The sequence below is a fragment of the Daldinia vernicosa genome (assembly GCF_022497035.1).
Source record: "Daldinia vernicosa strain CBS 139.73 unplaced genomic scaffold F5Y00scaffold_14, whole genome shotgun sequence".
NCBI lineage: Eukaryota > Fungi > Ascomycota > Sordariomycetes > Xylariales > Hypoxylaceae > Daldinia > Daldinia vernicosa.
The window spans coordinates 594,682-606,098 of record NW_025953930.1 but is presented as its reverse complement, the minus strand read 5'-3'; the positions used below and the strand labels follow the sequence as shown (position 1 = coordinate 606,098).

Sequence of the window (11,417 nt, the reverse complement as noted above, 5' to 3'; positions counted from 1 at the left end):
GGAGTCTCACTCTCTTATCCACATAACTCAGCGAAATACTCGAGAATATCTTTATGATTTATATTAAAATAAATTTAGAACCTAGTTCATATTAGCTTGACTTTTTGTAATTATTTTGCTTAATATATTCCGAAAGAACTTTTTATAAAAGTATTCCCTTTGTTAGGCACTTATTTTGACGCCGTTCTGCTCCTTACGCAGAAATTTGGGTCATGACAGCCCTACGGTCATGTAATTTGCAGGGGACTCTTCGGAGAGAGTAGTAACGGGGTGCTGCCCAAGATCATCTCCACGTAGTGTATGTGACATAGCTTCTCGCGGAGGCATCCCGTTATTTGCGGAGTATCGGGCAACAACCACACCCAATTACGGTGACGAATAGTGCGTCGTTGAAGGTAGCGGCTAAGAACAGGGGGACTTATAAGACGGCCCTCAGCAACTCGGCTGCAAGGGGTCGAAGGCAAGATGTCAAGCGCTAATTACCAACCTGAGGAGATGTGGTATCGTGTGGCACACATCATGACGGAACGCCACAGTTCTAGAAGACAGATCTAACGGTCTTGCATCAACGCGCATGATGGCTTCGAGAGCCGCTGCCGCCATTTAGGAGATCCGGGGGAGATCGTCGCTGCTAGAAACCTCGTGTTGAAAAATAGTAACAAGGCGAAGATGCCTCGAATACCGCCTTCAGCTACCGTTGAACTGCTATTCGCCATAGTATAATTCGCTTGGTCGTTTAGGTCGACGAATTAAGTCATCCATCATTATCAAGTCTGCAAGTTTGGCATGTTCGTGTCTACTATGTACATTAGGTAGTGTTAGAGCCGCAACTACTGCAGCATCCGTCATTAGCTTGGATCAACGAACAAAATACTCCGTAGCCGGCTCCTCCTAATTCGAAGCTGGAGCTCAGCTAAGAGGTTTCAGGGGTAGAGGGATCTTGATCGAATGGAAAGGCGAAGCGTGGCCCGCGTATGTAGTTCAGGAACGACAAGCTCGAAAAATCAAGGAAGACGTGAAGGTGATCGACAACGGCAATTCCGTATCGAGCAATTGGACCTAGGACGAGTGCGTCAATGCGTTACCCAACTAGACCAGCGGTGGCAACATTTATTAAGACTCAATTGTGAGTATTTTGAATAAGAATTCGATCCTAGATACACTATATTTTCTTACTTTACGAATTTGTGACCAAGGCCGTTTGTTTACGAGAATAGGTTAGTTAATGGATAATACAAACGACGGGTTTACCTTAGGCGACCGTTGAAGCGCAGCCGGTAGCCGTCTTGGCAACTCCGTCATCCATCGATTCTATCCGGGGATTCCTTAGATCGATATTTAGGGCTAACTGAGTTGACAGGGTTGCATTCAAATTCAAGAATCTCTTCGTAGAAGTCGTCATTCTTCTCATCACTTTAGTTGACAAGCCCCTGAACTAATTTCTGAACTGTTCCAGACATCTAAAGTCCGTGTTGAGGACAAGACAAGACCGATACGTTGGTTCTAACTTCTAAGCGTACATATTTGCGTTGTCTCCTTAACAAGACTAATATAGCTGTCTCCATATGTTAGCTTGATTATTTGGATAACTGATGTGAGAGTTGACGAAACAAGACATCATAGCTTGTTATAGCAAACAATAATATAGGGCTCTTCGGCAGAGTACCGAATTGGAGATGGTAGTTTTGTGACTTCATCTCGCACCGACGAATTGAGTTGTCATTCCATGATTTTTAACCATATTTCTCTCAAGCAAAGAATCAATAGCTATTCGATTGAATAAGATACTACGGGGGATTAACATAACCCAATTCGACCGCTAAACGAACCAATTCGAGAAACGAGGAACAGAGGATGGAACATCTTGGCCTGCCTCACCTTATAATATTGCGTTGGGCTTCCTGATTCCAGCGTTTCAAATACCAAAGAAATGATGTAATTGACTGTAGCTATCACACCTCAAGCCTTGGCGCAAAGACTTTATTTGAGATATTATACGAAGTCGTGAGCATCTAGTAACTGTCACAATATCAATGCAATACTAATGTTGCCATTGATCGCATGCATTGCAACAGTATCGCATCATTTCCGCATACCCTTTATAATGAGAACGTCTTAAAACTACAAAACTTGTAATTGACGGATGAATGAATTTACTCGTCTTAAAACCTGAATGCTGTATATCCTACATTTGCCCTATGAATATGAAGGGCTTCTGTTGGATTTTGGGCTACAAGTTCCCTCAGGGGCTTAGGAGGTAGAATTTCAGTCGCCAGTGCGGCTAGTCGTTAACGCCGATCTCATAAATACAGGTGGTGATCTATCCAAAATTCTACATTAACGGGAAGAGAAGGCGTAAAAACGCGACAAATATAAATTAGGCTGTCGAATGAGTAACATTCCGGCAACTGAGCCGTAGGAATGAAGCCTGCCTTAGGTTAGGCACCTAGGCATCTCATGTAGCAATCAGAGGATTGACCTTAACCAAACTACAAGCACAATAACGTTCCCTAGGAATTAGCCTACGCCGTAGGGAATTAGGATAGAGAAATGTACAAGTCATGGGAGCTCATCATTACACCGAAAAGACCAGACTGAAAAATAATGGCCAAAAGGGACATGATGTCGGTAAACCGCTCTAAATTCGCGATATACCGATATTATATTACAAGCTTCTTCTACGTTATGACTGCCATTCGCTCCAATCGAAGAAAACTATGCGTAGAAATTGACCGTCTATAGAAAATATTAGCGCATGATCACAATAACAAAGGTAGACGGCGTTAGAACTTACCTCCTTCTTCTTAGCTTGCACCTCAGCAATCGCATCCACGTAGTGCTCGTGGCTGATCTTGTTTTTGCCCATCCGTAGGGCGATCATACCAGCCTCGACACAGACCGCCTTCAGCATAGCGCCACCAAATTCGTCTGTACTTCGGGCCAGTTCGTTCCAGTTGATGCTAGTGTCGACCTTCATCTTGCGCGAGTGGATCTTGAGGATCTGAGCCCTAGCTTCTTCGTTGGGTAGAGGGAATTCTATCTTGCGATCCAGCCGACCAGATCGTAGTAGAGCGGGGTCGAGGACATCAACACGGTTGGTGGCGGCCAAGACTTTGATACGGTCGTCCGACGCGAAACCGTCTAGCTGGTTTAGCAACTCAAGCATAGTTCGTTGAACTTCTCGGTCGCCGCTCTTCTCACTATCGAAACGCTTCGTACCGACGGCATCAAGCTCGTCGATGAAGATAATAGCGGGGGCCTTCTCCTTGGCCAACGCGAAGCAGTCTCGAACCAACTTGGCACCATCTCCTATAAACATCTGAACTAGTTGTGGACCAGCTAATTTGAGGAATGTGGCATCCGTTTGGGCGGCGCAGGCTCGAGCTAGAAGGGTCTTGCCGGTTCCCGGAGGTCCATACATGAGAGCACCTATGATAATATTGTGAGAAACAAGGTACGCAAGGCTTTAGAATATTATACAACAAACCTTTAGGTGCCTTGATGCCAATTTTCTTGAACCGCTCGGCCTCCTTCATCGGCCAGACGATAGCCTCGACGAGTTCTTCTATTTGCTTATCCAAACCGCCGACGTCGCTGTACTTTTCGGTAGGCTTCTCGTCAACCTCCATAGCCTTGACACGGCTATCATACTCTGCAGGTAACGTATCGAGGATTAGGTAGGAATCTTTATTGACACCGATAAGGTCGGCGGGCTTGAGGGTTTCTGGATCGACAAGACCGATCAAGGGTAAGAAGATGGTTTGTCTAGTAGATGTTTTGATAACAGCCGACTTGCCCACCCTTGTGGCGTCGAGATCGATATTGGCACCTTCTTCGGAAGATTCGGCGGTAGGGTCGAGGTCGAGAAGCTCAACAACATTACCAACGAGGTAAGGTAATTGCCTATCAAGTCAGCAAGAGAGGTATATAGATGCGCGGATTGGACGAACCGGTTATTTGCGATCTTCTCATTATTCTCCTTGATCCTTTCGCCCATAGTTGCCTTTTCGTGCGATAACCGTTGGAATTCGCTCTTCATGATTCTGGCATCGTTCTCTAATAGACGTTTCCGAGTCTTGAGGTCTTCCGTACCGAGACTTAGGATTTCCTCGTCTAGAATTTCATCTGCTACGGGTTCGGCATCTTTCATCTCGGAGTCACCATCGCGATTAACTTTGTTGCTTCCGTCTTTTGATCCGTCACCTCGTCCTTCGTCCTTCTTGTCTTTGCCATCGTCAGATCCTCGGCGCTCGACGCCCTCCATATCTGGGGCGCTAGACATGGCGGATAAGGATAGTTAGGTTAATGAAATTTGAAGAGAGAGAAAATAAATCCAAAGTAGAGAAATAAGTCCGTTTTCTATGTGTAACTTTACCAGCGTTCGTGCTGTGTGGACGTTACGAGGATATGAGGGGGATGTTTTGATTTGAAATGCTGATGTGTGTTGAAGTGTGTTGAAGTGATGAACGGAGCTTCAGTGAGGTAAAGTCACTTAAAGCTTTGGTTACAACTCCGAAGTACCTGACAAGGCTAGCACTGCGGGAAGGTACTTGTGGAAACTTTCAATAGCTTCCCCAGGCAGGCGTGTCGCGTAATCAGCCTGATGAATTGATCGAAGTCTTATCTCTTATCTGTTAGCCCGCTTCCATAATTGCATATTACTATCCCGGGCTTCTCGGGATGTCACGCTATTGGCCCTCTATTAACTATGAGTTCCGTCATCATTTTAGACCTACAACTAAGCCGAGTTTTCTCATAGTTAATGTTACTCTTTCCCGCTGCCAAACGAGAAGAGAGTTTAGAGATGACTTTTGAGTTACATCTGTTAAACTAATATAAGACTAATATCCCTTTTGACGTCGTTACATATTTATTTTCCATCGTGGCTGGAATACTTTGGTCCCGAAGCCCGGCTCCTACGACGGATGCCGCCGGTGCGACTAGCGATTCTTCAAATCCTATTTCCCGCGATATCATGACCGCGCCTCCCGCCCATCCCAATTTAACGCCCCAATTCTGCTTCTCGACCGTAGCCCTTAGAGGTACGCCCTTCCTGTCGATAAAAATCTTCTAAGCGCAAGCGCTTACTTCTCCCAAGACTTCCTCCGAATATCTCGTAGTGTGATAGACGACTCGATAACCCAAAACCTCAATGCTCTTTTAACGCCTGCTCAGTCGGGGTTTGACCCCTCCTCGACCTCTGCCCGGATCCCTCGGGCTTCCAGTCGACCTATCGATCCACGGGCATGCCAGGAATTCAAGGACAAGGTCTTATTCCCCTCCTGGCAAGCAAGGTCCGATGTTTTGACTTACTGCGCCTACGTTGCTACCAGTCCAGATCCAGATGATCCCGAAGTATCTCTACGCGAAGCCGAGACCGAGAGGAATCGTGAGCGGGTAGTCAACGAGAGATTAGATCCATATTCCGGGCGGTACTTCCCCCGAGAGCCTCGCACGGAAATGCTGGCCAACCTACTAAGGCAAGAGAGAAGTGTCGAGAATATTGTACGTTCTCGAACGTGGGGTTTGGTGCGGGAGCGCTGCGGCGATAGCTTTCAGGACGCGGAAGAGGCTCTGAACAATTGGAGAACGGCAAGAGAGCGCCGCAGCCCGTAATTGAAACCGATTCAAGCAATATAAATCAACGTTAGATAAACTACATTAAATAGCTATATAACGTTGCCTATGCCTACGTAGGTAGGTCTTTGTATAAATCTCACCAATGTAATACTATTTGCCATATTAGGTACCTTAGTACCGTATACCAACCTTTTGCTGTTTGTTATGTGAAATAACTAGTAGGTTTAAAGCCGGTTCAAAGCCGGTTCAATTATATAGCATTGCTAGATAATAGCTCAGTTTAATAGTATAGTCTGTTCAAGTAACAGGTAGGTATTATTGAGAAAATGGCTTTTGATCACTTTGTAAGCATCAATGTACTTGCGCCATGTACCTGAAATGTGCAAGGATATAATCGCTTAACTGAATATGTACCTTATCTAACTCGGATGATTGCCGGCAAAATAAAGGTAGCTCTAAATTTTCTCGATACCTGTGCCTGGATGATTAGGTAAGACATCCCACTTCTGTGTGGTGCTGTGCTTGCCGCTACTAGTCGCAAAGCTCCGAGCTTCAATATTCCCCATTTACAAGTCGGCGACAACGCACAATCCCACGCCCGAATTTGTACCTACGGCTAGTATACAACGTCCTGAATTATAGATTAGGACTTTATCTACGATCACTCGTTCCTCGCCTAGAATAGCGACGAGGTATCGTTTATTGCACTAGCTGCATTCGGTGAATCAGCTCGTTGCGCACGAGTCACATTGGACAGCTAAGCAGGAGGACACCTTACACTCCCGAGCGTAACTCTTGAACGACACTCCTGAGATAACCCCATCTCTTTCAACAGAGGGTTTGACGGCGGGGGAGCTGCGTATTAATACCGACCATGCCTCAACCTCTTAGCTCGAAAGAGAACTCTCTCTTTCGACAGGTCATTCGCAATTATGAGGATAAGCAGTACAAAAGGGGGTTGAAGGCCGCCGAGCAGATTCTCAAGAAGAACCCTAAACATGGAGACACAATGGCAATGAAGGCTTTGATCATTAATCAACAGGGGAAGACCGAAGAAGCATTTGCATTAGGAAAGGAAGCTCTCACGGCCGATATGAAGTCGCATATATGCTGGCACGTCTACGGGCTGTTGTACCGCCACCAGAAGAATTTTGAGGAGGCTATCAAGGCCTATAAGTTTGCTTTGAGGTTAGAACCCGACTCCCACCAAATCCAGAGAGATCTCGCCTTCCTTCAGATTCAAATGCGCGACTATCAAGGATACATTCAAAGTAGAACAGCCATGCTCCAGGCTAGACCTCAGCTAAGACAAAACTGGACGGCGCTTGCAGTGGCCCATCACCTAGCCGGTAACCTTTCTCAGGCCGAAAAGGTGCTGACGACCTACGAGGAGTCTTTGAAAGTACAGCCGTCTAAGACGGATTACGAAAATTCAGAGGCCGTCATGTATAAGAATTCTATCATAGCCGAGATGCAAGACTATCAGAAAGCTTTAGACCACCTAGAGTCCGTTTCGAAGAGCAACCTCGATCGCCTAGCCGTATTAGAGCTTCGTGCAGAATATCTAGCAAAGCTTGGCAAGAAAGAGGAGGCAGCCGATGCCTATCGCGCCCTACTCGATCGCAACCCAGAGCATCCCGAATACTATTCCAAGCTTGTGGAGGTCTTAGGTATTGGTGCTGATGGTGCGGCCCAAAAGGCGATTTACGATGAATACGCCGAAAAGAACCCGCGTTGTGACGCTGCCAAGCGGTTACCTCTAGACTTCCTTGTCGGTTAGTCACGTCAATTATATAAATCTTTGGTAGACCAAAAGCTCATAACAAGTTTAGGCGACGACTTCCGGGAAGCAGCCCGCGGATATTTATCTCTGATGCTAGATAAGGGAGTCCCTTCAACGTTCGCAAACCTCAAGCACCTCTACGTCGACCAGTCCAAGAGAGACACGCTTGGGTCGCTAGCGCATGAATATCTCGACTCAAAACGAGCATCTTCAAATGGAAGTGCACCGGTGGATGGGGACTCGCTTAATGGAGAACCGGCCGCGTTATATTACCTTGCCCAACACTACAACTACCATTTAAGCCGCGATCTCGAAAAGGCAATTGAGTACGTCAATAAGGGAATCGAGTTATTACCCAAGAACGTCGAGTTTCATATGACAAAGGCCAGGATATGGAAGCACTACGGCAATACTCGAAAGGCTTCTGAGACCATGGATGAAGCTCGCAAGCTCGACCTGAAAGACCGATATATAAACACGAAGGCAGCGAAATACCAACTGCGGAATGATGAAAACGAAACTGCCCTCAAGACGATGAGTCTCTTCACGAGGAACGATTCGCCAGGCGGTCCTCTAAACGATCTGTTGGATATGCAAAGCGTATGGTACCTGACAGAAGATGGAGAGGCGTGGGTGCGTAATGGAAATATAGGATTGGCCCTGAAGAGATTCCACGCTGTCTATAACATATTCGATGTGTGGCAGGAAGACCAGTTTGATTTCCATAGCTTTTCTCTGAGGAAGGGGCAGATTCGCGCATATGTAGATATGATCAGGTGGGAGGACCATCTCCGCGAGCATCCATTCTACACCCGTGCCGCCCTCGGGGCTATAGCGATCTACGTAAGTATATACGACCGCAGTCAGGCAACGAACGGCGTGAACGGGCCCGACGGTGCCAATGGGGACGAAGCTGCCGACAGGAAAAAGGCTGCTAAGAAAGCCAAGAAGGAGGCACAAAAAGCCGAGCGAGAAGCAGCTGAGCGGGCCGCCAAGCAAGACCCTAATAAGTCAAAGGGAGCGACAGCCGAGCCAGTTAAAAAGGACGACGACCCTACTGGTTCCAAGCTCGCAGCTACTACCGAACCATTGGCCGAGGCTACGAAGTTCCTCGCGCCTATCCTTCAGTTCAGTCCGAAGTACATCGATGGGCAAATCGCCGGCTTCGAGGTCTTCATTAGGAGAGGTACTTATATAAACACGTTTTCCCCTAACTTTTTTACACGTTCTATATGCTAATGTCCCCTTAGAAAAATACCTCCTTGCCCTTCGATGCCTGAATGCTGCGGTAGCCCTCGATGCGGACCATCCTACGGTTCACGAGCAAGTCGTGAGATTCCGCCAAGCTCTTAACTCAAAGATCGAATCACTACCCCCTAAAGTAGCTGAAGTGTTGAAGTCCGAATTTACTATTATAGACGCTACGGCAGATCTGAAGAAATACAACGCCAGCTTCCAAGAGAAGCATAAGAACAGTCCACCTCACGTCATCTCAGCTATCAAAACAGAGAGACTCATAGGGGAAGACAAAAAGAAGACAGAACAAGACCTCGCGGGGGTTCTCAACTTAAAGGATGTCCACCACGAGCACGCGGAAGAAGTTCTGGCCATTTTGAAGCAATGGCGCAGCGATGAAGCAGATTCTTTCAAGGCAGCCGCTCATGATAAGTGGCCGGAAGTGACCGTATTTGCGTAATAGTACTTCCGAGAGGATCTACCGAACTACATACACTAGTCACGATATCCCTTACCATCTAGTACTGAAACGTTAGGGCGGAAAGTCTTAGGAGCAGTAATGCATTGCATCTTATTCTCGGCAATCTTATTCTCGGCAGGGCAAGGAGGCATGAGTAAGGCTGCATAAAACTGCATTGTTCATGAGCTAGATCTTTTGTTTAGAGACTAGTTGGCAATGAAGGCATACGGTCTCGGAGAAGGGAAAGAAAAGCAGTAGACAGTGTTTTGTGATCTTGCTATATGCGAGGGACGTAGGGAGGTTCTCCAAGAACTTCCAAAACGAAAAGAAAAAAGTATGTGACGAGATGCCTTGCCTTATTTTCTCGTTAGCTGTGCTAGTCACGTAAATTATTTGGGTGGTTTAGAGCAATAGACGTGACAGGGGAACAGGTGGGTTATATATCCGACCACTCACTCTACTTGCTTTCGAGACCCAAACATATCCCAGTCTTAGATAAGAAGGCAACTCCTATATTAGGCGGACACTAGCCATCGTTGATTCATGCATTTTAGCACGATGTTAGATTAAATCCTTGTCAATCGTCTCAGATTATCACGATTTAGTCAAATCTCCTTAGGAAATAGCATCATATTTATTGATGTGTACAATGTCTAGGGCACGTATTATTACTTCCTTACGAGATATGTAGGTGATAGGCCCTTTCTTCCTACCGAAGAGCGTGCGACGTCTCAAGCTTCTTAGCACGGTCTCCTATTGTAACAAGGTCTTGTAAGGGTGTGGAACGGATTCATATTACTAATAATTTTTCTAAGGTCTCAAGGTCCTGGATGATCTCTCTATCTCAATTCTGAGGAGATCACGACCTATTTGTAGACGTTTCTAAAAGGTGCATCTCCGTATCTAGTTGCCCCTTCGGTTGTATGTTAGCTATCTTGCATACTGCCTGCATCGTCTTGTGATGTGCCTCATCCAATTGTTCTGATCTTAGTTATCTTAACCCCTTACTGGGTCTAGGCTGTATTTCAGATTCCAGTCGCGGCCATGTTGTCCGTATGACACCTATCTAAGAGCAAGTATTCCCTTTCGCCACTCAGCATCATTCTCGCGCCAGTTATGATATGGAATCATGACAGTTTCCGATTCGCTAGGTCTATCCAGTGCGTCATCTCCTTAACTAACGAATCCATTTTTTTCCAGGCGTAATCGTTGTTGATGGCGTTGGTGTGGCGAGGACGAGGACGATGCTGCTCTTCTTCTTGAGAAGGGTCTGCTAGGTATTCACCCATTCCTAACCATATAAAATTGTTCTTGTAAGTAACGCCTTCTTTCAGCTTGATGGATATTAGTTCCTTCAGCTGGTATTGGGGTCTCAATGGTTTACCAGGGCCTCGCTCGAAGAGGTGCTGCATTAGGCCACCTACGTTCAGCCGTTGTACGTTAGGCCAGTAGAAGTATCTTGTGGCATATGCGTATGTTTCTTTTTCCCAGTAAAGGTCCTTCTGTACCTTGTTAAATAACCTCGTCTCGCCGGGCACGCGGCGGGGATTGAGGAGGTCGTCGTAGGGGTCAGTACACCAGACTGACAGTACTTTTTGAATACGCTCGCGCTCAGGCCATATAGAGCGCGTGAAGTGCCTAACTTGAAGATTGACCTCGTCTGGAGTAGTCGTATGAAAGGCAGAACTCGGTGTCAGGCACCATTCCGTAAAGAATGGTTTAATATCGTCTATAGCATTGAGGAAGAAACCTGAGAGAAAGATATCCTGCTGGAGATTCAAGAATACATATCCCTCTTCGTAACCAATATTCTCGTATTCTTCATTATTGTATAGAAATGCACGCTCTTCATCAGTGTATTTCCAGAGGCTTTTGGGCATCTGATCTAGTGAAATTACGGGTAGTATTAAATTATAATAGTCGAAAGCACAGGACCGACTCTCCTGATTTACAGCCAAAATTGGCGAAACAAGAGACCTGAATGGTAGGACACGAAGGGAATTACGGGGGAAGCATTCGTTGGTGGGCGGGTTGTCCATTATCACTATACGCTCGGCGGACGCCTGGAGCAATGCATGTTTCCAGATAATACGTCGTATATCCGAGCCCAGTTCGTTAAAGCGGAATGGAGCCATGATGTGTCGTATGGTAATATGTTTAGGGTCTTGGTAGATATGGTATTGGTACGGTTAGGGTAAGAGAAAAGCAGTGGGGGGATTTCAGTTTATAAGTCTGCTTTATGTCATTCCTTAAGGAGGCCACTCATGCCTCAGTAATATAATACTGGATGCTTCATGACTTATTGCCAGGCAACGATCAACTTAAAACAGTATCTATCATCTGATACTTGCATCAAAG

General features: G+C 46.2%; 4 protein-coding genes across 4 annotated transcripts; 2 read left to right on the top strand and 2 right to left on the bottom strand.

The window, feature by feature from the left end:
- Positions 1-2,490: 2,490 nt before the first annotated feature.
- Positions 2,491-4,535, bottom strand: F5Y00DRAFT_232814 (26S proteasome subunit P45). Its single transcript, XM_048007220.1, has 4 exons — positions 3,951-4,535; positions 3,488-3,903; positions 2,795-3,429; positions 2,491-2,736 (listed from the first exon to the last, which is right to left on the bottom strand). The coding sequence occupies exons 1-4, from the start codon at positions 4,280-4,282 to the stop codon at positions 2,716-2,718; spliced, it is 1,404 nt and encodes a 467-aa protein (XP_047866556.1). The 5' UTR covers positions 4,283-4,535; the 3' UTR covers positions 2,491-2,715.
- A 181-nt stretch (positions 4,536-4,716) lies between these two features.
- On the top strand, positions 4,717-5,740 carry F5Y00DRAFT_232812 (putative caffeine-induced death protein Cid2). Its single transcript, XM_048007219.1, has 2 exons — positions 4,717-5,042; positions 5,099-5,740. The coding sequence occupies exons 1-2, from the start codon at positions 4,976-4,978 to the stop codon at positions 5,614-5,616; spliced, it is 585 nt and encodes a 194-aa protein (XP_047866555.1). The 5' UTR covers positions 4,717-4,975; the 3' UTR covers positions 5,617-5,740.
- Positions 5,741-6,097: 357 nt separating this feature from the next.
- Positions 6,098-9,535, top strand: F5Y00DRAFT_232811 (N-terminal acetyltransferase A, auxiliary subunit). Its single transcript, XM_048007218.1, has 3 exons — positions 6,098-7,355; positions 7,413-8,549; positions 8,614-9,535. The coding sequence occupies exons 1-3, from the start codon at positions 6,455-6,457 to the stop codon at positions 9,057-9,059; spliced, it is 2,484 nt and encodes an 827-aa protein (XP_047866554.1). The 5' UTR covers positions 6,098-6,454; the 3' UTR covers positions 9,060-9,535.
- A 651-nt stretch (positions 9,536-10,186) lies between these two features.
- On the bottom strand, positions 10,187-11,194 carry F5Y00DRAFT_260497 (uncharacterized protein; the record flags this gene model as incomplete). The annotated part of the gene is made up of 1 exon (XM_048011022.1): positions 10,187-11,194. The coding sequence occupies one exon, from the start codon at positions 11,192-11,194 to the stop codon at positions 10,187-10,189; it is 1,008 nt and encodes a 335-aa protein (XP_047866553.1).
- Positions 11,195-11,417: the final 223 nt, after the last annotated feature.

Coding starts and splice junctions, on each gene's coding strand:
- F5Y00DRAFT_232814 (XM_048007220.1), bottom strand. CDS start 4,282: ATGTCTAGCGCCCCAGATATGGAGGGCGTCGAGCGCCGAGGATCTGAC. Junction 3,430..3,487: donor TGGCATCAAGGCACCTAAAG/GTTTGTTGTATA, acceptor ATATTATCATAG/GTGCTCTCATGTATGGACCT. Junction 2,737..2,794: donor TGCAAGCTAAGAAGAAGGAG/GTAAGTTCTAAC, acceptor TATTTTCTATAG/ACGGTCAATTTCTACGCATA.
- F5Y00DRAFT_232812 (XM_048007219.1), top strand. CDS start 4,976: ATGACCGCGCCTCCCGCCCATCCCAATTTAACGCCCCAATTCTGCTTC. Junction 5,043..5,098: donor CTCGACCGTAGCCCTTAGAG/GTACGCCCTTCC, acceptor ACTTCTCCCAAG/ACTTCCTCCGAATATCTCGT.
- F5Y00DRAFT_232811 (XM_048007218.1), top strand. CDS start 6,455: ATGCCTCAACCTCTTAGCTCGAAAGAGAACTCTCTCTTTCGACAGGTC. Junction 7,356..7,412: donor ACCTCTAGACTTCCTTGTCG/GTTAGTCACGTC, acceptor TAACAAGTTTAG/GCGACGACTTCCGGGAAGCA. Junction 8,550..8,613: donor CGAGGTCTTCATTAGGAGAG/GTACTTATATAA, acceptor ATGTCCCCTTAG/AAAAATACCTCCTTGCCCTT.